This window comes from Xylocopa sonorina, chromosome 7, assembly GCF_050948175.1.
Source record: "Xylocopa sonorina isolate GNS202 chromosome 7, iyXylSono1_principal, whole genome shotgun sequence".
Lineage (NCBI taxonomy): Eukaryota > Metazoa > Arthropoda > Insecta > Hymenoptera > Apidae > Xylocopa > Xylocopa sonorina.
The window spans coordinates 9,070,000-9,097,513 of record NC_135199.1 but is presented as its reverse complement, the minus strand read 5'-3'; the positions used below and the strand labels follow the sequence as shown (position 1 = coordinate 9,097,513).

General features: G+C 42.0%; 3 protein-coding genes across 5 annotated transcripts; 1 reads left to right on the top strand and 2 right to left on the bottom strand.

The window, feature by feature from the left end:
* Window positions 1–51: 51 nt before the first annotated feature.
* Window positions 52–7,007, bottom strand: LOC143425116 (sodium-coupled monocarboxylate transporter 1). Of its 2 annotated transcripts, none has more exons than XM_076897634.1 (15): window positions 6,581–7,007; window positions 4,972–5,174; window positions 4,720–4,879; window positions 4,560–4,625; window positions 4,168–4,219; window positions 4,022–4,089; window positions 2,214–2,365; window positions 2,009–2,149; window positions 1,693–1,917; window positions 1,437–1,620; window positions 1,268–1,354; window positions 1,038–1,207; window positions 746–904; window positions 563–674; window positions 52–496 (listed from the first exon to the last, which is right to left on the bottom strand). In XM_076897634.1, the coding sequence occupies exons 2-15, from the start codon at window positions 5,157–5,159 to the stop codon at window positions 461–463; spliced, it is 1,800 nt and encodes a 599-aa protein (XP_076753749.1). In that variant the 5' UTR covers window positions 5,160–5,174; window positions 6,581–7,007; the 3' UTR covers window positions 52–460. The 2 variants fall into 2 exon arrangements, with proteins under 2 accessions (XP_076753749.1, XP_076753748.1); XM_076897633.1 differs by having other exon boundaries at window positions 6,835–7,005.
* A 1,270-nt stretch (window positions 7,008–8,277) lies between these two features.
* Window positions 8,278–14,481, bottom strand: LOC143425112 (endoplasmic reticulum transmembrane helix translocase). 2 transcript variants are annotated; one of them, XM_076897623.1, is made up of 19 exons: window positions 14,215–14,481; window positions 13,729–13,994; window positions 13,419–13,647; window positions 13,197–13,350; window positions 12,968–13,120; window positions 12,711–12,893; window positions 12,502–12,639; window positions 12,300–12,420; window positions 12,070–12,224; window positions 11,824–11,999; window positions 11,518–11,757; window positions 11,214–11,429; window positions 10,964–11,153; window positions 10,644–10,889; window positions 10,236–10,572; window positions 9,987–10,158; window positions 9,766–9,909; window positions 9,536–9,682; window positions 8,278–9,416 (listed from the first exon to the last, which is right to left on the bottom strand). In XM_076897623.1, exons 1-18 carry the CDS (start codon window positions 14,479–14,481, stop codon window positions 9,575–9,577), a joined length of 3,495 nt encoding a protein of 1,164 aa, XP_076753738.1. In that variant the 3' UTR covers window positions 8,278–9,416; window positions 9,536–9,574. The 2 variants fall into 2 exon arrangements, with proteins under 2 accessions (XP_076753738.1, XP_076753737.1); XM_076897622.1 differs by having other exon boundaries at window positions 8,278–9,682.
* A 1,570-nt stretch (window positions 14,482–16,051) lies between these two features.
* On the top strand, window positions 16,052–26,524 carry Spz5 (spatzle 5 Toll-1 receptor). The gene is made up of 7 exons (XM_076897635.1): window positions 16,052–16,512; window positions 18,363–18,517; window positions 22,657–22,746; window positions 23,031–23,183; window positions 23,648–23,809; window positions 24,070–24,315; window positions 25,377–26,524. The coding sequence occupies exons 1-7, from the start codon at window positions 16,483–16,485 to the stop codon at window positions 25,546–25,548; spliced, it is 1,008 nt and encodes a 335-aa protein (XP_076753750.1). The 5' UTR covers window positions 16,052–16,482; the 3' UTR covers window positions 25,549–26,524.
* The last annotated feature ends 990 nt before the right edge of the window (window positions 26,525–27,514 follow it).

The following is a 27,514-nucleotide window of genomic DNA, read 5'->3' as shown; positions in this document are numbered from 1 at the left end:
TGGGACGTAGTGTGTAAGAAATTGTATTAGATTAATGATCTGACGCGCGTGGTTCGTTAAATAAAATATAAAAGTTTATTCTCTACATCTGAAGAAAATTAGAAAATAATACATAAATTTTAGCACAATAATCGCGTACCTCCATGGAAAAATGAACGGTTGAAAACGTATTTATTGTCTTTACTCGAGTAAGTCGGTCTACGACTTGTCAGTCGATCTACAACAGCACTGTTGAGTAAAGTGTGAACATTACTATCTACAATCGCGTTCGAGTCTAAATTAACAGCGAAAAACGGTTGAATGTGTGTAAAATTTTACAAACATCCGACACGATATGAAACCTCGAGAGTTTTGCTCTCGAGTTCGAACTCTCCAGATCTGTGTTCCTCGAATAGAATAGCAATGGTGTAGTTTTGCCGTTGGGAAACATTCAATAGACTATTGAAATCCGATGCGTGGACTATGTTGCGATGCCGTTAGGGAAATTTTGATTCCTCTGCAACAAAGGAAGGAAAGAATTATTAAGTAATGATATACTTAATACTGGTTCCACGATAATTACCCTTTTCTTTTTCAAGTCAAATAATAAAAGACTTGCTGTTGTCGCTATTTCGCTATGCCCACCGGTACCCTCAGAATTAACAGCATTCTCATACTTAGGCTTGGGCAAGAATCTGTAATACAATGATGAATTTTGCATTCAACTGTTTTCATCGTGAAGTAGTAGGTATTGATATTAACTTACGGGTGAATTATTGGTGAGAGCAATCTTTTGTCGATAGATGAAGGATTCGTAGGTCCAGTCCACCAACTAATGAAAGCTCCCACGATAATGACGATTATCGTACCCAAACCGGTGAACCAATGGTACGATAATCGATAGAGAGGAAACACATCGTCCTCGCTAAAAAAAGAAATATCTCATTCTATCACTACTGATACGCGGAATCTTGATCTCGAAACTGGCGATCCTAATAGCCACTTAACACTGAATGGATTAGGAAAGACTTAATAATTCGAGGGTGGAGTTGGCTTACTTTGGATAATCAAACTGCTTTAGGAAACTCTGAGAGATATTGCTTGGACAATGAGAAAGGGGCACCGGAAGTTTCTTAGCGACCAGCAACCCGGCGCCGATAGACCAATTTGCGCCTAAACTCGCCCAGCCAGCGATCACGAATCCAACGATGGCTCCCATAAACGCGCCCTGATTAAAAAATAAAAAATTATCGAACCATACGTTGAATTAAGAAGAAACAAGTTTTACCTTGGAATTGGCCCACGGAACAAGTATACCTAACGTGAAGACTCCGAAAGAAGTACCTGCAGCAATGGCTGCTAGACTTCCGGTTATCTGCATGAAATGATATAACAGAAAGATGTTACCAATAGATATTTAGTTTACATGAATGGTAACTGATAAAAAAAATGCTTACAACTAAGACTCCACCCAATTTTTCAACCAAGAACATCAAGCCCAGAGCTATAGAACCAAGCATAACAACCACGCATTTTACAAAGATAAAGGAGCATCGGTCGCTTAGCTTCAAGCCAAAGCAACCCTTCACGAAATCTTCGAGAAGCACCACCGATGTCGAATTGAAGCCCACGGAAAGAGTACTGCACGCAAACGTTCATTTACATTGCAAAAATTTGCTAAAACAATTGTCATTTCTTTCTTCACTTCAATACCTGAGAGCTGCTCCAAAGATTCCAGCAATGAAGAGACCCGGTACACCGTGTAAATTTTTTGCGATTTCCATTACGTAAGCGGGCAGTAATTGATCGTCGGCGGTGATCAGACCAGAAGCTCTGGGGTCGCACTTAGGCGGAAACCACCAAGCTATGAGAACCAAACCAGTCCAGCAGCACAACGAAATGAATAACATAATACAGATAGTGAATATACCCAAAGATCTGAAATCATATAGGCAATGGAAAACGCATAACGTACTACTTTATTTTACACGTACGTGTATGATAAATGGTATCGTATGTACTCACGTACAGTTTAGACGTTTTCAGATCTTTCAACGATCTGTACCGTTGAACCATCGTCTGATTCACGGCTATGTAAGCGGTACTGTAGAGCCACGAACCAATTAAGACGGTCCATACAGTGTGCCTTGTATAAGGTGATGGATCAAAGCTGGGAGAACAAAACTTATGTCAGATAATGGAGTATTCACACCATATTATAGAGTATTCCTTACTTGAAAAACTCAATCCGATTTACTTCTTTGGCCCTCCTCCATATTTCAGCGGTACCAATTTGATAAGTGCCCAGGGCGCTAACCGTCAGAACAGCGACGATCATGACCGCAACCTGAAGCGCGTCCGTCCAAACCACCGCTCTGATACCACCCTAACAGCCAAATTCTCTATTTAATCCAATCTACGTTCGAGTATCTCATCTACAATTACAGATAAAGCTAGAAAAAGTGTTGAACTCGTTACACGAACTTCCCGCAGTATTACCAAACAACTTCCACTCGTTACTGCCCCACGTTTCGATACCATTCAACCGGCAAGAGCCATAAACACGATGAAAGAACCCGTTGGAAAGCACACGGGATAGCAAAACCGCAGTTTCGGGCATACAGGATCGTTAAGCAAAGGGAGACACGCTTGTAGACGTGCTCGCGGAGTGCGCGTCCGGCGATAATAAACAAATTTTCCAAAGAGTCACTGGGCCGCGATAAATTTTCATTAATTCGCGGGCTACAACAAATTGCTTGGATAATTACAGGCGCGCGGGCATGCGATTAATCACTTCGGCGCTGGCTTTGTGATCCGGCGTGCTAGCACGCGGAACGAGCACTCGACGTGGCCCCGCGCCATTGTTTCCGCCGGGCCATTGTCGGGCTTTCAGTTTCCGTCCATAAACATTTCCAGTAGCCCTGGTCCGCGTGAGAGATTCTTCGCGGCATTGTCCACCGAAAATTGTTTCCTACCAGCCACCCAACGTCCTCCCGTCCGAGGAACTCCAGCTATCCCCGAGAGAATTCGCTGAACGGGGCCGCCCTTCGAAAATTAGCTCGCATATACCCGGGGCCAAGTCATCCCGGACGGCGACGCCGGCTCCCGTTCCGTCCCACGGCTGGTTTTCGTCTACTCCGACGCGGCGATGCCTCTCGTTAGCCTTCTCAAACCGTGCGCCACGAATCCGCCTCGTCACGACCGCCCGACGCGCGATCACGTTCTCCTAATAAAACGCGTTCAACGATCTTAGCCCGCCATTATGGCGGATCGTTATTACAGCTTCGCGGTCCACCGGGATGCTCGCGATGATTAGCATTTATTACCCTTTGTGGACGCACAATGCGAACGGAAAGTATGATACACAGTTGTTAAGGAGGAATGCAAGTGGAGAGCGAGCATTTGTTCTGCGTCACGGACGTATCGTTGACATTTGCGGATCACTGGCGGAAGGGTCATTCAAGGTCATTTATGCTCATTTCAAAGTCGCGCCCGGTCATTGTATGGTGATTTAACGATATCACTGAGCCGAAGTCATTCTTGTTCGCAGAATTTTTACCTGTTGTAGGGAAATTATAAAAAATTCTAGCCAGGAGCGAAGCTCCGACGGACTTCCTTTATTATTAAGGGAAAAGTAGGATGGTAAAAAAATGTTTGCGCGCGGAGCATTGTGTAGATGTACAAGTTTTATAACTCGTAGAATATGTGTCCTTGCCTCGCCTAAACTCAGTATTTTTAACTTCAAATACGTGACTCCACCATTTTTGTGCGATGATACACGTAGTTCTCTATGCGTCGAATATTTAGACGTAGAATCGCGAATACTTGAAAATAATACAGACCCGAACATTATGAATATACAGATAATGCAAATTAATGGCTCTCTAGTGAATAACGTTGAGCAGAACTGCACAAACCAACTTATCTTATCCGAGAAAACAGAAACGACTAAGAGAAGACATTTCAAATGAGCTGTTCAATTTTATTCTGCGATCGGTCGATTACACGAATATCCAAATGAATTTTGCAAACGCAAACTTACCAGAACAGTGTAGAACACGCATATGAGGCATACAACGATTCCAATCAAATGTACATTGAAGCCGCTCACTGTAATTAATCGGAGAAATTGTAATAGTACCTGATTAATAATTTTCTACCATACAACTGAAAATGGCTAGGTAATACCTTGATTTAGAGCCAACGCTGGAACGTAGACCACGATGGCTTGGTAAAGAACCTAAAAGCAACAGTGCCAAAACAGCCATTTAAAAAAAAAAGGAGATGTTTAAACTCTGAAATCGCGAAAATAAATTTCGGATCAGTCTTGCGAACGACGTTTGCACGCGAACTCTGTCAAATCGTTTGATAAAAGAGAAGCACGTTATAGTTTCATGTTCCTATAACGTGGCGTGACGTTGCTTCGTCGCAAATAATCTTCCGTCGAATTAAACCTAATGATGAATTACCGTTGCCAAAGATTCGAATCTGTCCCTCGTGTAGCGCGAGTTTTACGCCCACGAAATCTAGATAAACCATTGCGCCGTGCTTACAGTTCGTCGACACCGCTTTGTGCTTACCACGTCAATGACGAAGATGAACGATATGAGGGTCCTTACGCCGCGATTGAATCTTATCTCCAAGTACTGTAACAAAGTTGCGAAAAAAAAGGAAGGAGGGACTATGCACGTCACTTCAACTTGGCTCTTACGTTTCTACAGCAAGTATGTGTGTATATACCTCGTAAACAGAATTTAATCCCAGCGCGACGAAGACTGGAGCGTAGACGAGAGCCACCACGAGGCCGCAGAAGAAGATGGAAATAACAGTGATCCAGTATTGAGTCCCGAAATTGTATATTTCCGCGGGTGTTCCAAGGATCGTCACGCCGGATATGAAACTGGAAAGAAACGCAGGAGTATCTCTTCGACGTTTCCAAAGATTTAATTGGTTGGCAGTAAAAAAAAAAACATGATATGAAAAGAGAACTACCTGGCGACCAGGGAAGCGGAGACGGGAAAGAGGGCCATGCTCTTTCCTCCTAAGAGATAATCTTCCGTGCTCGACTTCTGCGCTCTCTTGTAATGCCATAATCCTGCGGCGGCAGATACGGCGAGCATCAGACCGAACACCAGCCAATCTGCCCAATGAAAGTATCCTCTCTCCTCTGTTTCCAGCATTCTGGCCCTGGGAAGCTGGAAACGAGCGAAAACCTGATTTATGAAGCCAGATTCGCTTGATAACACCGATAATAGGCGTAATGGAAGTCAAGTAACACGGATGAAAGCTTAACGGCTCTTGCAACGATACGCATAATGGATCTTTCGGAGATTTTCGCTATTTGACTTATAACGAGGAAAAAAGTAACTGTTACTATTAATGCAACGATACTGTAGCCCGTTTCGGTATCGTTATTGAATATACGCGTTATAAACTGTATCTTTTACGACAGTCTTAAACAGATATTGGATGAGGATTATAGTTGGTAAAATGAAATTACTGGTGTTAATGAAATTTAAGATACTGATAAAAGTTATCAGTTCGCAACGAATTTGTGGAATTATTCTGTTCAACAGTCACATCAAATACGCGTGTATTTCTAATTAGTAATTGACACACGACCCTGATACGACTAGCAGCTGTTAGTGTTCCAATAAAGCTTGTTAAACTTATTAAACGTTGCACTTTCCGAGCACAACAGCGAAGCAAGTTATTTACTTCTCAATCTTTGTATAAGACCAACTTTTTAATATTCATTCTGGGAATATACATTGGACTGGATCTTGTATTCATTGTTATCGGATTGAAAATGCTGTAAATTACTGTAATGTTTCCACGACGATACGATTCTTAGAACGAAGAAGCAATTGTTCGATGAAAACATTCATGGAACTGTTGCAATTGCATTTATTAAAGCAGTTAAATAACAGTTACGCAACATTACACATTTTAGAACATCGCGCCGCGCGCGTTAGTTCCGCCAAGTCTTCACAGATGTCGGAACTATGCAGAAATTAAATTTTGCTGCGAGAAAGCGGACTATGTACTACGTTACCGGGTAATACGAATGGACACAGGTCAGTAGATCGTTGAAGAACAAAGTGAAAGACGTAGAAGAAATTAATGCAAGCAATTTTAGGAATGCGGTCTACAGCCATGTATCGTAAACCATTCCCGCAAATTTGATGAGTCAGTATCGTAAGTGTTTGTGCCTTTTTCTTTAAAATGAGACTCTCTAACCATTCCTCGATGACTCTTTTTTCCACGATGACATAATTCCCCATTATTTAGTAAATAATCAAGAAAACAGTTTTCACGTTGAATGTGTTTGAAATTCAAGATCAATTTACTAATTAGATACGTTAGTATAGCGAACTGTGTTAAAGAAAGTACAGATCTAAATACTACGCTACATATAGCCTGTTAACAAGTTCTGATAACGTTCGACCGCATTCTTCCGTTGTTTCGCACATGCAATTACATGCAATTTAACAAAAAAAGGAAACATACATACGTGGTGGAGACAACTAAATGATATTACCGACTGAAATGAACGATTAGCGAAAGTTGTAGGGACCGATTGCTGATAAACGCGTACTACCTGTTCAGTTTTATAAATAGTCTGTTTATAATTAGTAACACGATGAACAACCCACTCGTAGCCGCTTTGGATGTTTAAATTTTGGTCTCCTCTTCGCTAGGTGAGAATATCACGAGCATAATCCGTTTACGTTTAAAGGTAATATCAATTACATTTCTGTCACAAACACCTTGCTTTTGATTCACGATCGGCGAGCATACATATGTGTGAAAACAGGTAACTTCCTTCAGTTGTACAGTAGCGATATTGCAAACCTTGTGTTGTTCGTTCTTCTGTGATGACTCTCGTCTTCTCCCTCCTAGCTTCTTATTCAATAGTTACTCTCCTCGAAGCAATTTACTTCTAGAGAGCAAGCCAAGGAAGCGATTGATCTTTTTTTCCTTCTCTTCTATTGGAATGGAACGTACTTTCGATAATACGATAACTTTCTGTTATAGAAATCGCATGCGAAAAGTGTATATTTATGTGTGCATGTTCTGCGAGTCCTGTCGACCTATATTCAAATTGACGTAGTTAAATTTAAATCAAACCAAGATTGATTTCCAATTATGAAAGAATCACACTGAAATCTATTGTAGCTCCGCAAAATCAGAATATGTATACGACGCTTGTTAAACTGTACGAGTGCAATTTAAATAGTTACATCGAGCAACAGGATATGAATGGACAGTGACACGGTAAACTCTGCATACACGATACACAGAAAATATTCACAACACGCTGTAGCGAAGAGTATGTTTACTTCCTTCGTAAATATTTCAAATTGACACTTATCCGTCCACGTAACAATTCCTTTGAGACAACTGAATAAATTGTCAGAGTGTCGCCGGTTTTTTACGCGAGCACACTTCTACTCATGTTTCGATTCGCACGCTGTAGTAAAAACTTCGTTGATATCGATCAAACCGATCGAACAGATCCCATCGACGCGAATCGAGTGACACAAAACATCGGGAACGGCCGCGTAGATCGCGAACAGAAAAGACAGTTGTTCGTTGCGAGACGTGGACGTACGCGTTCTCAGCGGTGAACGTGACCTAAAAATTCCGCACGATCGAAATATTTTTAAAAAGTATGCTAGGAAACAACACGGTGGATCTGACTAAACTCGGAGGAGGAGTGCAACGTAACGAATAACTTTGCACCGTGACTAACGACCGACTGTCGGGAAGTTCGAGGGCTCGACGCGATACAACCGGTTTCCTTAATCTAAGCATAACTCGTCCAACTTTTCGTTCGCGTTTGATGATGTATCTTTGCATCAATATTTGGAGTCTTCTTAAATCCTGGCGAAGTGAAGTAGTATCTCTGACTGTAGGAAAGAGGGAAGTGAAAATAAGACCGCGAATGTCGAGGACATCAGGAAGTGTTGCTAAATACGGTAATTGAATCAGAACAGAGAAGTATCGTGTGGACATTTTTAATGCCTCGTTGAGCGTTAATGAAGTTGTGTTAGGTAAGCATGCATTTGGTGCATATAAACTGTTCCTGTTACTTTAAATTAGAATGATAACCTCACTAAATGTTCCATAAGCGACATGTGCGTGTCCTAATCCTTTGTCTCGTGTGGTGTTTCCATGTCGTAAATATAAATATTCGATTGACGATGTGGAATAGATATTAGGCGTAGAATAAAAGTGTACAGTTACTTAAAACAATCTAGGGAAATTAAAATAATATAAGAGGTGATGTATATCATGTTTACAACAAATTATTTTATCATAATCATTATAGATAATTACAAATACTCGTAAGGCAACAATATACAATTAGCTTTTGTTTAGGACTTTCGATTTAACAATACAATGGCTTGAACATTTGTATCACTGCACGGTAGATACAATGTTGCTGGATTTTGAATAGTTTTTTCAGAACATAAAACATATTTGTTGCAATAATGGCAGTATAGACCAAAGTATACGCATTTATTAACCATGTCCAATATCTTAATGTGTATACATTAATATTTAATTGTCGACTAAATAGGAACAGAAATTCTTTTAGTAAACAAATATAAGTATGTTATTTACAAGCAAATCGTTAAATGTAAGGTTTCAACAAAATTGGAATGTGTAATCAAAATAGCTACTTTCTATTATTAGTCTAAATTTCATTCTATTGTACATGAAACTAATATAAAAGTAAACAAAAGACACAAAGCCAGGAATTTAAGTGTAACTTAACATAGATTTACCGCTTGATCTTATGCGATTTGTTTAAACGTTTTTAAATCAAGTGAATGTTTTGTGACAATCTGCAAGGAGTTGCTTGAAAGAAAAGAACTATAATTGTATGAAATTCAAATGATAAGTTAACAGTTTTCACTGGAATAGAACAATCTTTAGTACAATAAATAGTCATAACACTCTGTATGCAAGACCCTAGCATAAATTTCAGTATTCTTGTTCTACAACAGAAAACAAAATTCGTTTTATACATTCATCATATAAGGAGCTTGTGTTATAAATATTCATAAATCAGATTTTCAAGGTACACTTACATTGTTCTTAAACAATGGTTATATGTAATAATTACGAGACATTATGTATTATTTACTTATCTGTACACACTCACATTGCATGCTCTTTTTACTATTTCACTTTGTGTGGGAATACTTACACTCATTAAAACATACATACCACATACTCATGTACATACATGTGTATACATATATTTCATTTCTTTTTTGTTTCCTTATTCCACAAAGAATTATCATTAAATTTTTCTATAGTACACGATCATGGCCATTATTAATATAAAATCGTCAACAACGTGAATTTCTTTAAATTGTGACTTCTCAATTGTACATTGGTCAGTCTTTTAAAAGCATTGTGTCCTATACAAAAGTCAATAACATAGTTAATAAAATTTATACGAGGAAAGAAATATTGAACAAAATTAATTTGTTCTCTGTGAAACAAGAAAACACAGTAATATACTTAATTTTTCACGCACTTTTGAAGTTAGGAGTGGAGTATTGAAATTGTGTACTAATCACAGTTTTTGATGTCTTCCTTCTCCGAAAAGCCATAAGCAGACTCTGTCAACTATGTATGCGAGGATAAAGTCTGCTATTAATATTTGAACTAAGAGACTGCGAAACTAAAAATAGAAAATATTACACAAATAAGTATATAAAAGATCTATATAAATATTAACTGTAGACTTTCTCTATATTTACTTACATCATTTGGAAAGTCTACGATTTCAAATTGTGTTGCTAATTCAGGCAAAAATCCACATGCTAATCCCAATATAACTGCAGCATTGGCTATAAGACTGTATAATAAAGACTTATTCTGCAATAAACTTTCCATGTATGGATGACCCTGTTTAATAGAATAATGTCACATTACAATATATGCAATCTTCATTAATGTATATATAATTCAACTAGATACATTACCCGATAATTAATTGCAAAAGTGGAAATTTGAATTGCCATGGCGATAATATAGACGGTACTGTTTAATAGATTTGGTTCGAAAGTATCTTCTTCATCGGTATAACTTGCGTTTAGAGCCATACTTGCATTAGATGCATTACTTGGAGCTAGTATAGCCGCTAACTTATCACTCCTTATTATATAAAAATTAATCGGTTAGGTCAATTGCTTTTTGCACATCTATATAATTTTTGTCACCGTTTTACTTACTTTGGAGATAATAGAGTAGCTTCTCTTACCAAGTATACAAGAGAAACAAAATGTACGGCAAATTGAAGTAGTACAGTGACAATGGTGTACAAATTAAAAATGTTCGGAAGAGGTCGTTGTTTAGACAAAGTTTTCAGTGGTTTCGACCTCGATATAAATAGGAAGCAAGTGGCTAGAAGTACACCCTGTAACGTAGCTTGTGCGTCGCTGAACTTTATCCCGTCTAAATAGAGTACAGATTGACTGTATGCGAGCCCTAACGCGTTTAGTGCTAAGATTTTGAACATCTGCAAGGTGGTAACCAAAGTGCATCGCCCTTGTTTAATAACGTGGCATACTGCAATCACACATAGACAAATGTAATGCGTCATATCGAAATTCCTATGGATTTTCTTCTATAAAACTTACTGCATTGAATCGATGACATTTTGCTGGTGAAAGGCGCAGCGATTGACGCATCTCCCAACTTGACTATAACAGATTGCTCTTCCAGTTCTTTTAATATCTTCTGTATCCTTGTTTTAGTATTAGCCGAAACTCTTGGATTATTTCTTGGACCGTTTGCTATTGAATTTGAGATCGTGTGTTCACTCTTCACATTATCTTGCTTCTCTGCAGATGCTCTTTCCGGTAAACTCGACAAAATGGCAACACCTAAAAAGATTAATTAACTATAATATGTATGAATTAATTAGTAACGAGTAACCGGTCAATAAATTTCTACTGACCCACTTGAGCATGTTTCAAAGCACCTACATCATTAGTACCATCTCCACACATCAAAGTTGTATATCCCAGGTTTTTTAACGAGACAATTATAAATTCTTTCTGTTTCGGTTCGCACCTTGCAAAAATTACGATGTGAGGTAACAATTTGCGAAGTAGGTCTCGTTCGTTATCTTTCAAGTATGCTAAGCCCTAAGAACGATACAAAAGTATGTTAAATATTAATAGTAAATTAATGTTAAACGAACTTACCTCTCCCGTTACACAAAGCGCGTACTCTCGCCATATTTCATTACCCCGTGAAACGTTCTTCGTTTCCAGAGGTAAATTCAATTGCCTATCCACGCTTTCCCATATCCACTCTCCATCGTTAGCAGTCAATATAAGCGTAACTGGTTTCTTCGTAAAATGTAATTCACGACTAACGTGGCAGGCTGTCAGAGGGTTATCACCAGTAATCATAACAACCTGCATAGGAAACAAACATTATCTTATATATTAAATCTATAAGATAAATAATTGGGAAGATTTAATTGTTAATTAAATGTTAAATTACCGAATGTGAAGCATTCACGATTTCCTTAATAACAGCTTTAGAGTCAGGTTTAAGAGGGCAACTTATAATTACGAATCCAGCAAAAGTGAGATTCTTCTCCAAATCTTCTCGCGTCAGTTCTCTTAAGTCTTGCGACGACAAAGGACTAGAGAGTTTTCGATATCCTAAAGCAAGTACTCTCGCTCCGCGACGCGAAAGTGACAAATATGTCGATTCATAATTTTCCGGCACTGATGACAACTGAGGAAAGCATGAAAACATTTATTATTGTATGAGCAAAAAAATTATTTGCAATTTGCTACATACCATATTCTTAATAACTTCTGGGGCACCTTTTACAGTAGTCATGTAATTGGTTTCCGATGATCCTGGCATTATGTACCCGGCTACAACTGACATACGTTTTAACGCTGAGGAGAAATGGTGTCTCTGCATTATCTTTAAGACAGGCGATTGTCCTTTTTTTGGTATCATAGAATCAGCTAACATAAAATTAATAATTGTTAGAGTGTCATTAGTTATTATATAAGATGTAATAAAATCGTAACACACTTTTTGTAAGGTTCCATTTAATAGCTTTCAATGTAGCTTTTTCAAGAGGATCTCCCACAATTCCATCATCTAATTGCACAAGAGAATGGCACGTTGCGAGAACTTGAATGCTTTCTATAGGTGCATCAGAAAGCTGCATAACATCTGGTTTTCCTCTAAATTAACACATAGCTCATTAATATAAATAGTAAATTTAACAGAGTACTTTGAAATTTCTATTTCAATCTTACTCAATTCCAGCTATACCCTCGACGATTAAGTTATCACTGGTCAAAGTACCAGTTTTATCGAAGCAACATATTTCAACCTTTCCAGCAAACGGGATTCTAAAAGGTTCGGTGCAAAATACACCTATAAAATGATATGCAATATTGAATCATTAAAAAATATATGTAACTATAATTATACTTATGTATTATATTTTATACGTACCTAGTTTTGATAAAGCTAATAACGAAGTATTAACAGCCAATGATAGCTCGATAGGCAATTCCGGAGGAATAACCGATGTTAAAATAAGCGTACATTCCAAGAACAATTTATATCTATTTCTCGTGGGATCCTCACTCCCTGAGAATCGTTAAGTTATTAATAGCCTAATAATACAATCTCGCAAATTTTCGCACTGACATGCTGTCTACCTTTAATCCACACATAGGATGCCGCAGCAACCGCGAAGACCAGTAAAAATAGGATAAAACCAAACGTTTCCAAATTGTTAGCTGTAACGCGTTTAACCCCGAATAATATTGTCCTCAAAAGTTTACCCTGTGACGTTGAAAATCCGGTACGTAAAACATAGGCCACGCAGCCGTTATCGGGAGCTAAAGTATTAGACACGTATTTATTATAAATGATAACATTTACAAGTGTGGTTTATCGTCCCTTATTTAAATACCTTTAAGGCCAGACACACTTTTACTAGGTGGAGTGTGTTGCACCACTTTTGTGCCTCCAAAAAGTACATGGAGCTTGTCATCACCTTCTATATCCAATTGTCTATTTCCATCAATGTCTTCTATGGGTTCTTTCATTTGCGGAACTGACTCTCCTATTCATTTAAAATTGAAGTATGTAAAAAGATGTGAAACATCAACTATAAATTAAAACTTTTATCAGATACTTACCAGTTAGCATACTCTCATCGACCACACAAGGTCCTCTTAAAAGTAACATGTCACATGGCACTAAATTATCGTTTTGAGATCTTGTTATCGATACAACATCACCAGGAACCAGCTGATCGGTAAACATTGAATGCCATCGCCTGTTCCTATAAACCTTTAACGCAAATCATTTTATTGCATATGGCTTCAATGTATTATGGTTACTACTAAATGCATACTAACCATTATTGTGTATGGTTTATTTCCCATTTTTCTAATTTCAGCCATATTTCGGAGTTGCTGTTGCACGAGTGTACACTCGAACATAATAAGCATGACGAGTGTAAAGATGCTGTAATACCAATACTTATCGAAGCACCATAATGCTACACAAAATAATTGAAAAACAAAGAATGGTGCAATTGCTCTTTCTTTAAATAGTTCTCTAAATTCAGGCACTACCATGTCCAACCTGCATAAAAATAGTATCGCAAAATGTATAGAGAACATTAATGATTCTGCTACAACGCAAAAGGAAGTGGAATAAGCTTACTTATTGTTGCCATATTTCTCTTTCGCTCTTGTAATATCTTTCTCATCTATATACCCCTTCCATTCAGAGTAATGTTTAACAGAATGATTGACTGGAAACTGGAGGCCTTCGAAACTTTTCTTATTCGAATTCCAATAATACTTGGTCTTTTGAAATATGAACCATGGCTCCTGCTGTTCTGATTGGTGCAATTTGACGAGCTCTGAACTTCCATTGTTGGGAGTAGGAACTACTTTAGCTATTTTTGCTTTATATGGACTTTTCTCCTGCGAACAAAGTACAACATTCAACGCCTTACCGCGTATTCAGCATGATTTGACATTTAGAAAATTCAAACTTTCCCGCCAACCAGTCACGTGACCAGTATGGACAGAAGCCCGGTTCGAATGGCTGCCACGTTAGCGAAACATATTGAAGAACGCAGCTTGCACGTGCGATTTATTTGATTAATATACTTATCATTATCATAAACGATCGTCAACTCACCGAGCTACAATTGAGAAAGGTGTGTATGTGCACTGACCACTGGCAGCAGAGGCATATGAATATTTGTAAGACACCGATAGCCGCGATGCCCACCAGACCCGCGTCATAATACTCGTCGATCCCGTAGACAAATATCCAACTATAAATCCATACGGCGTGTAATATCACTGACGGCAGAACGTAGCCCGTGAACAGTAATTTTCGAGGATTGTGAAGTGAGACAGCCTGCACGAGTTCGTCTACCCGTGATGAAGCAGTAGTCGCCATGGCTATGATTACGGTATGCCGTAACAGTGGCGTATGGGCCCCAAGTATTTAGAGGTTCGGGTTCCTTTCACATGAAACCCAGCGTCACGAACAGCGAACACACACAGCGAAGTATGTACATAACAACAGACCCGTGCGAAAGGTAATCGAAACGTGTTTACACCTTTCGCACCTTTCCTCGGTGCTCTATATGTATACTAATTTACGGTAATAGGAGAAAAATGAATTTTATGCGGAACGCTATCGTGTCATCTTGTGGCCGCGCATAGAACTATCTGGCTTTTACTACGCTCGACGGGGTTATAAGTCCATAATTATGCATTCAAATTCTGCTAGATGACGTAAGTGCTGTCATCGCTTATTATCTTTAAGAAAATCTGACGATCAGTACTCACGATCCCCGATTAAATATTACAGGATAGATTTATCTATCGCTTCCGCTCCAAACTCTAGAGGGCACAACATATATCTACAATATCTCATACCATCGGTATTACAGAATATATGCATCAAGATGCATTAAGTTTCTCATCGCACTGTGTAGATGACGCTGCGAGGTACTTTGCCGCGCATGTCAGGATATTTAAATTTAAAATGAATCTCATCGAGGTATCGAAACGTTCCGAGTAAAGTGCGGAACTAAATAGTTACCGCTCACGGAACACTTACACGTATTCAAGTAAATAAAATCGAAGTAGCTATAAAAACAGAAAAGCAATCAACAGCGCCAGTCTCCGACCAATAAAACTGCGATCTTTCAACCATCCGTTTAACCGATCTACATAGGTACATTTCCATTCAGAATTATACGAGTCCTGTTCGGCATTATCTGAGCGATCGCGCGCGATACTCGACGCGACTCGCGTTCCTATCCTGTCGCTGAAAAGACAAAAGCAAAACAGTCGAGCGGTCGACCTTCCTCTTTACGCCAACCCCATTGATCCCGTTCCGTGCGACACTTTCTAAGAACAGGAATCTTTGTCAACCTGTAAGGTCGAATGGCGCGCGCCGCGGAACACGGACACCAGTGAAAGTAATTGTATGCTTGTGCCACCCCACCCGGGCCGCTCGATCGGAACTCGTGCACACGTCGCCGCTGGGTAGGGGTAATAGGCGCGAGTATGGGCATCGGTACACCGAGTTACCCACGTTGCTAGGTAAGATAGCCGCGCGCGTAAAATCGTACGGGACAAACCCCGACGGAATCTGGACCCAGCTCCGCGGTAACCATATATACGAGTGACAGTGGGCGGTGACTAAGGTATCGAATGTCGCATTCGTACTCTACGGTTCGACCATATCCGTCGCACGCCGGTGCTTGCTGACAATATTTCTCGCATTTAAACTTGGTTGTCACCGAGCATCGTTTTACTACATTCGTTCGCCACGGATCGAGCGTATCGTTGCACGCTGCCGCTGCTCGCAATCGCGGTTACCTACATTTCAAACTCGCCTATCGCTCGCCACTTTGTATATCGTGGATAGAATTGAAGATCGATTCTATCGAAAGTCACGATCACCATTCAGCCGCGGTTTCCTCTTGCAATTCGAGATTGATCCAAGTTTTTTCTCCCGTAGGCAAATCGATCGTTCGCGCGTCGGGACGTGTCCATCCGCGTCTAGCGATAACCTGTCAACACTCGCGGCCACGCATGACTCGATGATTGCACATCGACGTTTCCGCGATCCGTCCAGCTTGCGAAGCGCATCCGCGGGTACCGGCACGTGCTTCACCGAACGGTCGATCGTTTTATTGTGCCATCGGTGACTCTGTAACGCGTTACTACACATGACAATTATGTGAATCGGTCTCCGTCCAAGGCATCAGCCCTCGCGGAAGGTGTGCATCCGTCGCGGTGTGGTACAGTCTCCCATAGAAGGGAGAAAAAGGCAAAAAAAGAAAAGAAACGAATAGTGGCAGGATTGTTTCAATCGTGGTGAAGAGTGTTTACTGAACTGTATTATCTGCTATTGTGCGTTTTGTGCGTGACACGACCGAAAATGAATTTCTTACCGATCCTATTCACAGTTGTAAGTAGCATTTTTGTTTATATTATTATATATAGAAATACTGAATGAAAAATAGTCGAGATAAAATTTCTATCGATCGCATAACGATGTCGACTATGTACATGATCATTTATGAATGCGTATCGATACGAGGTTCACTTGCATCATGCCTCGTTCGAATCCGCTCGTGCGTAGACGCATAGATCTCGCGTAGGTGACGCGCCAGCGTGCGCGTTTTTGCGATCGAGACGGAACTTTTACTGGGCGGGATTTGAACTCGACGTGGTTAGAGACGATAAAGAAAACGAGTAACTTTCTAGCCCGCCGGTGAATCAGCCGGCCTCTATATGGAGGGATTGCCCTGAATCAACGTTTTATTAGCCTCGTAGCACGTGGAATCATGACAGTAATAGCTTAATCTTAGATTCTATCTAAATTATCGAAGAAGTTATTTGTACGCTGGGTATTTCCGTTTTTCTATTGATGCTAGTCTTTGCCAATTTCTTGGTACAATTTACAAGAGAGAGAATTTTACTCGCTTTCTTATCCGGGATTGTAAATCGTCAATTCGGCAAAAGAAAGGTAAATTCGCCACTATACGATCCCACACGTGACACAGCATAGCCGAATTACCATTCGCGGAACAGTTTCGTGCACCGTGAAAGCCACGAGTAAAATGTAACGCTGAAGCCTGACGTGTATCGTAATACCTGGCGTAAGACGCTCAACGTTTTGTAAGATCGCCCCGAGTACCTGTTCATTTCAAGCTTTTTGTAATACCGGATGCACACATCGGTGAAAATAGAGGAACGTATCGGTCTTATGAATAACTGATCACCAAAAAGGGTATAATTATGTAAACATTCGGTGATGCCACCGCTACAACGCACAGCGGTATTGAATGAATCACAACGAATCACTTTCTTTCGCCTCCAATAAACGATTAACGAACGTCATTCATAGTTTTTAAATTTGTTCCAAAATTTCTAGTCCAATCGTACATGGTTTGGTTCGAACGTTTAATAATGTTATTGTTTATACACTTTCGCTGTATGTAGAACGTTTAAACGCGCAGGTTGATCCGGGTTCGGTAAAAAGCGACATTGACTGCGCCACACGGTGAGTCAATCGAAAACCGCATAAGAAAGCACTGAACTATGAGGGCACCAGGATGTTACATCAGGTTAAAATCCGTTCCATCGATCGAGCCAGATAACACGAACAACCTTCGAATTCCACTCCTCGAATCCAACTCTGCCATGTTCTATTTTCTTTTTTATTTCGCTCGAACGCCGCAGACGATGCGAACCGACGCGATCGAGAAATCCCAACGGTGACGACCGTTCGTTAATTTTCGGTTGCCTTTTTTTTTAAACGAGAAACAAGAGAGCGCAGGGTTTATTAATCCCGATGCCGTGCCGCGAGCCAATGAAACCATTTCATAGAGGCATGATTCACGGACGTTCCGCAATAGCCATGCAAAAGATTTCTCCTAATAATCTTTATAGAAATTTTATCCGAATATCGCAATAGACGCGTTAATCTTTGCGATCTCGTTACACAAGTGGTAAATGTGGAAATGATTGCACACCTCTCTTACCATTATCGTGTTTACAACCATATCAGAAGATTATCTGTTTAATAATAGACTCGCGGAGATGCGAGTGTAATTTCTAAAGATGGCGGCTCGAGCCATCGGACGCGCTCATCGTCCGCCATTTCCGGGCCTCCTCCTCCCCATGCACACGAATTCGAGGAACTCTCGACGCGCTCTTCGATCGCGGGGGTTTCTGGCGAACGCGTGAAAATTTCCTCGCTCATCTGTTTTTCTCTGTTTTCTTTTTTAACAGGCGTTGCTTTCGCTTTGTCAGGTGTGCTTGGCGGACGCTCACAACGAGCCTTGCCTCGAGTACGGATGTCCAGGACGACCGCAGTACGAGCCTTTTGTACCGGCACCACCGGGGCACACTCCGAATTGCGCAAAGCCGGGACAAACGTTCTGCGAAAGCCTCGATCACTATCCACAGTAAGATGCTGGTTTCGTTTAAATAGTGCGATCAAAAACGGGCACTTCGTTTCAGGCAGCTTTCAATTTAAATCGAGAGATCGAGGGATCTCTTCGCTTCGATATCGCGTTTAAATTGGTTTACGCGCGAGGAATAATTTCGAAAGTGCACGCGTTCCACCTACCGTTCTCTCGCTGGCCCCGTCACGCCGATACGGCGAACCGGTGAGTTTTTCCAACCGGTGGAAAACACGCGGGGAAAATGGTACCAGTGACATAACAGACACACCGGATGCGTTTTTGCAAGATTTCGCGAAAAAGAGCGGCCGTTGCAGCGTGGCGCATACGCGCGACGCGCACACAATGCTCGTGGGATACCGCATGGCAGCTCTATGATGTCAGACCTATTATCAAGCATTTGCATGATAATGCCCGGGCTCTTAACAGCCGCGCGAGAACCAGACATTATCGTTTCCAGGTATCGGTCGACGGCGCGGAACAGTCGAAAGAATTGTATCACCGCCCGCGCGAACGGAATTACCGATCGGTGAGAAACGCGACCGCTATCCAAGATCCTCTCCGATCGTGAGTAACGCCACAACGAGGCCAGTTGCCGTCGAACGGAACTGCTCGACGAGCCATCGATTCCCAACTCCGCCAAGTATCCGCGGAGCAAATCGTCTCGAACAGAGAGGACCCTCGAGATACTCGAGAAAGCATCCTCGCGGCACTTAATGTGGAGCGAGTATTTAACCCTGCTGCAATCTTCCAGTCGTTCTCAGATCGTTAAAATACTTGGGAAAGAAATGCACAAGTGTATCAGAGACAAATATGAGCTAGAAAGTTTGTACTTCGCGAGCGTAGAATACAGAAGTTGCTACTGTTACACGGAACGCGCAAGGGTACATTGAAACTACTCGACACAAGTGAGTGCTCAGGACGCTCGACTGCAGAGTCGAATGCTTACAGTTATCGTAAATACACGTATCTACTCGGGATACTTACTCTGTTCCATTTAAATGAGCGTTAACACGAGAGATCTAACGAGATGTTCAACAATCGCGGTGTTTAATAGATGATGAAGTGTACCCCGGAAGATCGTTTACCCTTCCAAGCTCGTGCGTAGTACTTGGTAGTACAGCGAGTCGCGAAGCGTTCAGGGGAATTTCAACGACTCGCCCGGCTGGTTTCCTCGAGTTTCCAAAAAATAAAAGTCCAACATCCAAGGAATTCGTAAATGTACTGTTCACCGTCGCGCTGTTAATATTCCTGGCGCGAGGCGTTTGGTTGCACCCGCATACGAATCGGACGACCGCGACGCGGACAAATTTTGGGAAGGGAAAGTTTCAGGTCTGCAAGCTTGCTCGAAATTGCCTCGACGACATCCTGGAAAATCGTCGCGTTCTCGCGTTAACCGTCGACTCTCGCCTCCCGCCGAAAATGGCCGACGTTGGTACCGGAAACGCGGCGCAGAAGCGGTCATCGTTCGAGAAAATTTGTTCGCGTTAGCCTCTCGTAGAAAGTTTCTCGAGGATCTTTCGCGACGTGGATGAAATAGAGGAAAGAAAGTAATAAGCGGCGAGACGCTAACTACAGCGTAACTCATTCATTCTTATCGTTTCCACGATTGCACCGCCGTCTCGTCCGGCGGCGTCGGTTCGATTCGAGTAATGATTACGTAAAAACGGACGTCGTCGTTCCGATACGTTAAATTCCTTGGCCAGCGTAGCGTGAACGTGGCCTTGGCGCGGTCATGCCCTTCTAATAACCAGATAATTATCGGAACCGTTACGAATCGAATCGATACTACCGCGATTTCTTTCACGTTTCAACGATGCGTCTGTTAAGGTCGCGCGCGGAAGGCGTCTGATTTATCGCCGCGAATGATCGTTTCTGCATGCCTAGCGAAGACTTATGGATTTCCATACGGTACTGCATACCGTATCTGTTGCGACGCCATCGTTTCGATCTCGGTATTTCTTAACGGGCGCGCTATTCTACTCCATTTTCCTTAATCACCTCGAGCGTTACCAACGTCTCGTCGTAAAACTGTCCGTAAAGCAGTCTGGACGACTAAATTACACTGTCTCGCATAATATAGTATCGCGTATTCTAATCAAAGTTAAAGGCGAAATGAAAAGAGAAAAGGTTCCGTCGCAGCTGGGAAAAGGAAAAGTGTAATTAAGGAGGAACTTTGTTCGAAGACGATAGAAATGTCAGAGAAGCGTCACTGAATAAAGAAAGTTATTGGGATAACGCTACGCGAAGAAGAGACGTTGCATCACACGCAGATTCTTTTGTGACCATCCGCGCGCGTGTTAACCAGCGTAAACAAATCGAAGATGCTTACCGCGGCGTGAAAGGGGCCCCGTGCATTTCCGTCCCGTTTGCGCAAACACGTGAAAAGGCGTCTCTCGCGAGTCGCTTTCAGCGCTTTCTATTGAAACTACACTTTGTACTTTACGTGGCTCCCGCGAAAATTGAGTAATTGTTCAATTTAGAAAGCCATTTCGGCGAACAGTTACGCGGATCCTCCACCTCGGTCATAGCCGTCGCGAGACGAGCCGAGGGGGAGCTTCTTTCCTCCCTTTTACCTTGTCCCGCGGCCACGCTGATTATCTTCGGTTAATACCGTTTAATTGGTAATTACGTTCGACAAGCGTTACTCCTCCTGTTTGATAGGGGGATAGATGAACGCGATCAATTACCGCAAATTGCTATTTACGCGTATCCTCGAGAGATTACGGAAGATTTAAGGAAACGGTGATTGCGAGTGTTTATCGTTGATGAACGAGTTCTCGACAGCGGCGTGCCGTAGCAATTGTATGCAGACGCGTGGTAACGCAGCGTGCATAACAGGAAACGTTAATACCACGCATTGTCTGCTATTTCCCGGCGATTCAGACAGATTTTCATCCAGTTCATTTTCTTCCTCGCCAGCCTCGTTCCTCCATTACCAACGTCCGTTTCAGTTTCATTCATTTTCGCATACACTTTACTTGCACAATTCTATTTAAATAGTACACATCGAGTAGAGTATCGAACATACTATAGAATAGTATGGAAGTAAAATATATTTCGGTTCGCGATCTATTAAAAAATCAACGTTGAACTCGTTTGTCCCCTCTCGTACGATAATAAAGAGAAAAAAAAAAGAAAGAGAAGAAAGCTGGTAGAAAGGCCAATTTTTCAAAAACGGTCGAAGACGCGAGGTCATCGATGTGAGTTAATGTGTCGCCTGTGGAGTTCTGGCCGATCCTCGCCTTTCTTCGTTCCCGGTCGTGCGTGTCCATTGTCGAATCGCGCGTGTTCGAAAGTCGGCTGACCTCGGACACCCGGCGTCGTTTCTGATCGAGATGCAGCCCGCGAGAGAACAGCTTTTTAGGCGTAGACCATGAATTAAACATAGGGGCACATCTTCTCGTTATCGTCTTTCACCGGCGGAGAAAGTTTCGAGGAGCCGCGCGCGAAATTCGCCCGCGCTCGGGATTCTGGGTCGCCGGACGATCGATCCGCGCGAATTTTAATGCCCGCCTCGCGATCCACGCGAATGATTTAGGCACACACTAGGATTTCTGTCCACTTTTTCTCTTTTTTTTTCTCCTCTTCTTTTCTTCTTCCTCGCGTATCCGATGACTTTCGGATTTGCCAACGGACGATTGCGATTTTGAAACCTTTTCTAAACATCCGTGCCTGAAAAACGCGCACTCGCGTCAACCGTTAACCATTTAATGTAAGCGGAAGACACGAGGTCCAGTGGAAGAAACTAGACGCTAATAAAACTACAGTTATTCAATTTCGGTTGTTTTTGGTGTCGTACACTCTGGTGAACGGTTACGAAACCAGTAGAAGGTGCCTTTGCGGGTCGTGGAACCTTGCTTCCGCGAACTTATGAATTACGCATGGGATAGATAAGCAATTTTTTTTATCCGCCTCTGAAACGGTTCCATTAAAGTCAGGTCAAGAAATCGATACGCGACACTGGGTATCGTAACGAACGTTCGACCATGATTTACATGGACCGAAGATCGGATCGCGGGGTCGAAGATCGCCTCGATCTCCTAGACGCGGTCGACGGGTCACCATTGTCCGGTTTCTTTCCGATACACTTGCCTATCGTCCTAGTTTGCATCAATTCTTTTTTTCGCTTTTCGTTACAGACAGCTGATCAAATTCCTCGTCGACAAATGCAGCTTCGACTTCAGCTCAATCCTGAGGGACGAGTCCAGGAACGATTTCAACGTTTACAGGTACGACTTTTATTTATTTTATACGCTATCTTTAAATCGCCGTGTTTCCTCGTGCTCAATTAACGTGTCCAGTCTAATATCGATCGTTCGAGCCAATCGTGACGTCGATCGATTCACGAAAATAACGTGATCCATGTTGTTTTCGTATGAGGAAAGATCGCTTCGAACTGTTTTCTACGCTTTTTAAACGATAATTCGGCGTCGTTCGTAAGTGGATCGATAGCTGAACGAATGAAAGATCGACGCACCGAACCGGATCAAGGACGCGTGGCTTCTGTTTCAAGGTCGATCCCGAATTACTCCGAGGGTTATGATTATCCGTCGAACGGGGATGGTCAGTTCCCCTCGCTGCCGTTCCTGCCGCCGACACAGTATCCCGTTCGAGGACAGCCGCCGCTCGTTTACGGGATTCCACCTAACGACACTCAACAGAATGGGTAATTTCGATGCTAATTGCGCGCGGGGCTAATTGTACACCTTTCGTTGATCGTGTAACGGTCCATTTGCATCGTGAATATCAGTCACGTAGCCGTTTAATGCGAGTTCCCTGCCAGTCTGAATAGTCGCATTTAAAATACGATCGCACGATAACGATATTCATACGATTTTGTATAATTAATTTCGATAATGTCCTGCGATATTTTTTGTTTGTAACATATAGCCGATGATGGAGATAAAGTTGTAGAATTCCATTTTTAGCGTATATCCGGTATATTATACTGTCTTTTCTGACGTTTATTGCCTATTTTACTGTCGCGCGCGCGCTACTTGAAACTCTCTTCAAAGTTTCACTCGGGATTCGATCTTCAATGAAATGAAAAATGTAGAATTTGTGAGTGTTAGGTGAACATTAGTGATACGTCGCGTTAACGAGTTTAACTTGATTTCTTGTTGATCGCAGCTATACATACGCCACACCAGCCCAGAGGAATCCGTTTTTGGGCGATGCGAGTCCTGTCAAGTACCATCCGACTGGACAACGGGTAGTGCCGGATGGATCCTACTATTCTCAGACGCAGACATTGAACTCGTTTGGACAGGGTCAAGCGTGGTGGTCGAGCAGGTGATCGGTTTCACGCTAATTCTCGAGTTCCGACCACTCTGAATTATTATCAATATGCAAATTGCCGTCTATATTCGGATTTTCGTACGCGAAAGCTAATTTGTCCCCAGTTACATGTTTATTAATTAATTATGCAATCGACTAGCCATGTGTTCGTTATCGAGCACGTCCGTTACGCCCGCTCGAACGTTATTTCATTCGCGATCGTACGATCTCGACTGGAAACGCGGCGATCGATGAAGTTTTATTTCTTCCTGCAGACACACGCGAAACAGCAGAGTCGCGCCTCGTTCCACGTTCGAGAATCCGCTGTTGAAGTACAGCAGATTGAATAAGGAGCGGAGGAAGAGGCAGTCGAACATCAACGCGATATCACTTTGCCCAACGGAGGCGCAGTACATCGCGCCAAAGGCGGCTCTGAACAATCAAGGGAACTGGATGTACGTGGTGAACCTTCAGGAGCAGAACCAGAAGTATTCGCAGTTGGTCAGGAGCGAGAGATGCACGTGAGTATTCCGTTTCATTTCATTCTTCGAGAACCGATAAACGAATCGTCGAAGACAGCAACAAGTATGAGAGAAGCAATTAAACCGAGTTTTCTGAAACACCCAGTACATTGGCGCCGACTATGAACATGACACCGTTTCTCTTATGAATTTTTTAGAGCCTTCTACTGAGATTTAACGATATACCGTTAATATACCTAGACAACAAAACTTTGTTACAGTAAGAGCACTGCGATGTCACTTGCGCCGTGTGATATTATATATTTATATTATTTATAAATAATAAATGGTTCATATTGTGCAATTTTAGTAGGAAAAGAGCTTTTAAACCTCTATTGTATATCATCACACTATATATCACTTTTATGACAATTGAAAAAAATATGTATATATGACCATCAGTAATTATACTATAATTGTTAACTAACAACCAAAATGTCTGTCAATACTCAACGTGTTAAACATCTGCTGAGATCTGACGGTTTTAATTTGTACGGAAACACAGTTTCCTCGTTAACGTCGAGATGTATATTTCAATAGTTTTATTGTCGTTTATTTGATATTTCCCGCTTTCGAGGTAAGAGAGAGAAAGATATATAAGAGCGCTATAAGAAAGAGTGAGACAGATGATAGGGACCTATGCTGGAACCCCTGGCGCCATCTCTGTAAAAAGTGCTCAAACTGGTCGCACATCGTTATCAACAGCGAAGTGAACACTCAATAACTACTAGCGCCATCTCTTGGAAGAGCGTTGAAACAGCTCGAGCATCAGTTTCACTATTCTTCTCAGAGATGGCGCCAGCAGTTCTTAAGTAGCTCACTTTGCTGTCAATAATTGTGTGCGACCAGTTTGAGCACTTTTCACAGAGATAGTGCCAGGGGTTCTATCGCAGAGACGGTATCATCTATCTCACTCTTTCTTATAGCCTTTTTATATATTTTTCTCTCTCTTACTTCGAAAGCGGGAAATATCAAATAAATTATAGTAAAACTACTGAAATATATAGATCGTAATTTCAAGAGTTTTGTATAATTTAAATGAATATTCCGATTCGTTTTAGGACAAACGTCTGCAACGGTATTTGTTCGATTCCCGAGGGATACACCAGCAAATGTCAGCAGCAGTTCGTTCAAAAGCGCTTGGTGGCGCTCGAAGGAAGCGGAAACCAACTGTACACCGACATATTTTGGTTCCCACACGGCTGCTCCTGTCAGATCATGGAAAACTTCTGAAAAAAAAAATAATGGGCTAAACGAACCATGAAGCCTGGAAAATATTCGACTCGAGGTTAAACTCGAGTTCTGTCTGTTTATCGGTGAATGATGCAGTATTACGAAGTCCTCGCGGCGGATATTTGCAGGCAAATTACGTTGTCACTGTTTGAATTTGAAAACCGGACGAGGTGCTAGGCGTAACGGCGGTTAACTGAAGAGATTCGTAGAAGAATAGTTCCTCCAAATGCATAATTTATGAATTCCCACGAGAACGAACAAGTTCGCACAATAAGAATTTTAAACTATATCGAAGGCGCTTCGTTTTAAGTTGAAAGGAAGATATACCTCGAGATACTAACTGAACAACCTTTGTATTTGTGCTTAATTATCTTTTTAATTTCATTTTAAACGTTCGTTAAATTTACACTAGATCAGATATTTATAAATTATGATAATTTTTCTATAGCTAGTAAAGTAGATAGGCGCGTAGAAGTTAGTCGATACAACGCGTTGCGTTTCAGGCGCGAGTACGATTTACGTAGGAGTACATTCGAAGATAGAAAAGCGATAAAAAAATAAAAAGAAATTCGTAAATTATAATCGCATCGGATGGTACCCTGGATCGTCGACAGATGTCACCACTCGCCTCGAAATTCAAATCCTCGCGATGCCACTTTCGAAGGACGTCCCGACGAACTTTTCGTTTTTCCAAGCGGCACGTCTCACGCGCCACAAATAAATCGTTGCCGCCATTATTTCGCCGCTATATCTTATCGTCACCGCAATATTAGCCTCGGTAATTGGCACAGCGCGACAATATATCTCGTCGAGCAAAATAAGACGCGAACTGGTTCGCCAGTTCATGGACCATCGATCGTCACTCGGGGCTCGTGAAAACTGTTCTTAAGCCTGCGGCTCACGCTGCCGCCTCGGGGCTAATAAATACCCTCGCATTTACGCATCCCATGGAATTCTCGTAAATATTTTTCTATAAAATCTATTATTAAGCAAAGAGGAAGGGGTCATTGTCATTTTTTTACTTTCCACAGAAAATGCTCATTTACAAGAAGCAGAGATCGTCTGAAAAAGAAATCTCACCTCGCTAGAAAGACGGAGACAAAATTGAATCCGTGTCGTCTGTTCGCGGACGATAGACATCGGTGGGCCGGCGAGTATCGCGCAAAAAGCGATCCACGGGCGATCGTAACTGTTTATCAAGGACAGAACACGATACACAATGGGTTAAGCCTGGGTGGATCGTTGGTGAAACGCGGATACGATTTCGCAGCCGTGAAATAAAAGTATCTCGACTCGCGACGACCGCGGTAAAAAGGACTAAAAGGAGAGAGGACACAGGCTGCGAGGAGGAGGAGGAGGGGTTACGTCGGGGGTTGGAAGAGGGGAATGGGAAATAACTGCCAGGAGGTCAGACACGCGCAGGATGCGCGGAATTTTCTCGCCGCGAGGCCACGCACACCCTTCGCTTTACGCGGCTTTTTTACGATCGCTCGACTTTTCAACCCTCCGCGATACCAGCGTTTCTCGTCCTTCGATTTCCGTTCCTTCCTCGAACAGGCTTCCGTGGAACGTTTCTAATCGGGTCGCAACCACTTTCGTTCGACTCTCGAACGTTCGCGTCATTTTTACCACGGGATTAGTACGGTAGTTTACGGATGACGACGCGGAGAGGAATAATCGTTCAAGAGGGATGGCAGGAAGATTCGCGTGTAGGAAATGAAGTTAGATCGACGAGCTCCGATCGGTTCCACGCACGCATTCGGAATATTTCCAACGGCGCGCAGACCCATGCGCTTCCGCTGGTCTGGTTCGCTGGATCACAATCGCGATTACCGAAAACATTCCCACCGAAACTAATATCGTACGCGAAATGAAAAAATTCCTGTATTCAACTTGCGTAGAAAATATCCCTCGCGATTCGTACCATACTTTCCGAATGGTTGCGATTCAATGCCCGATGGCAATG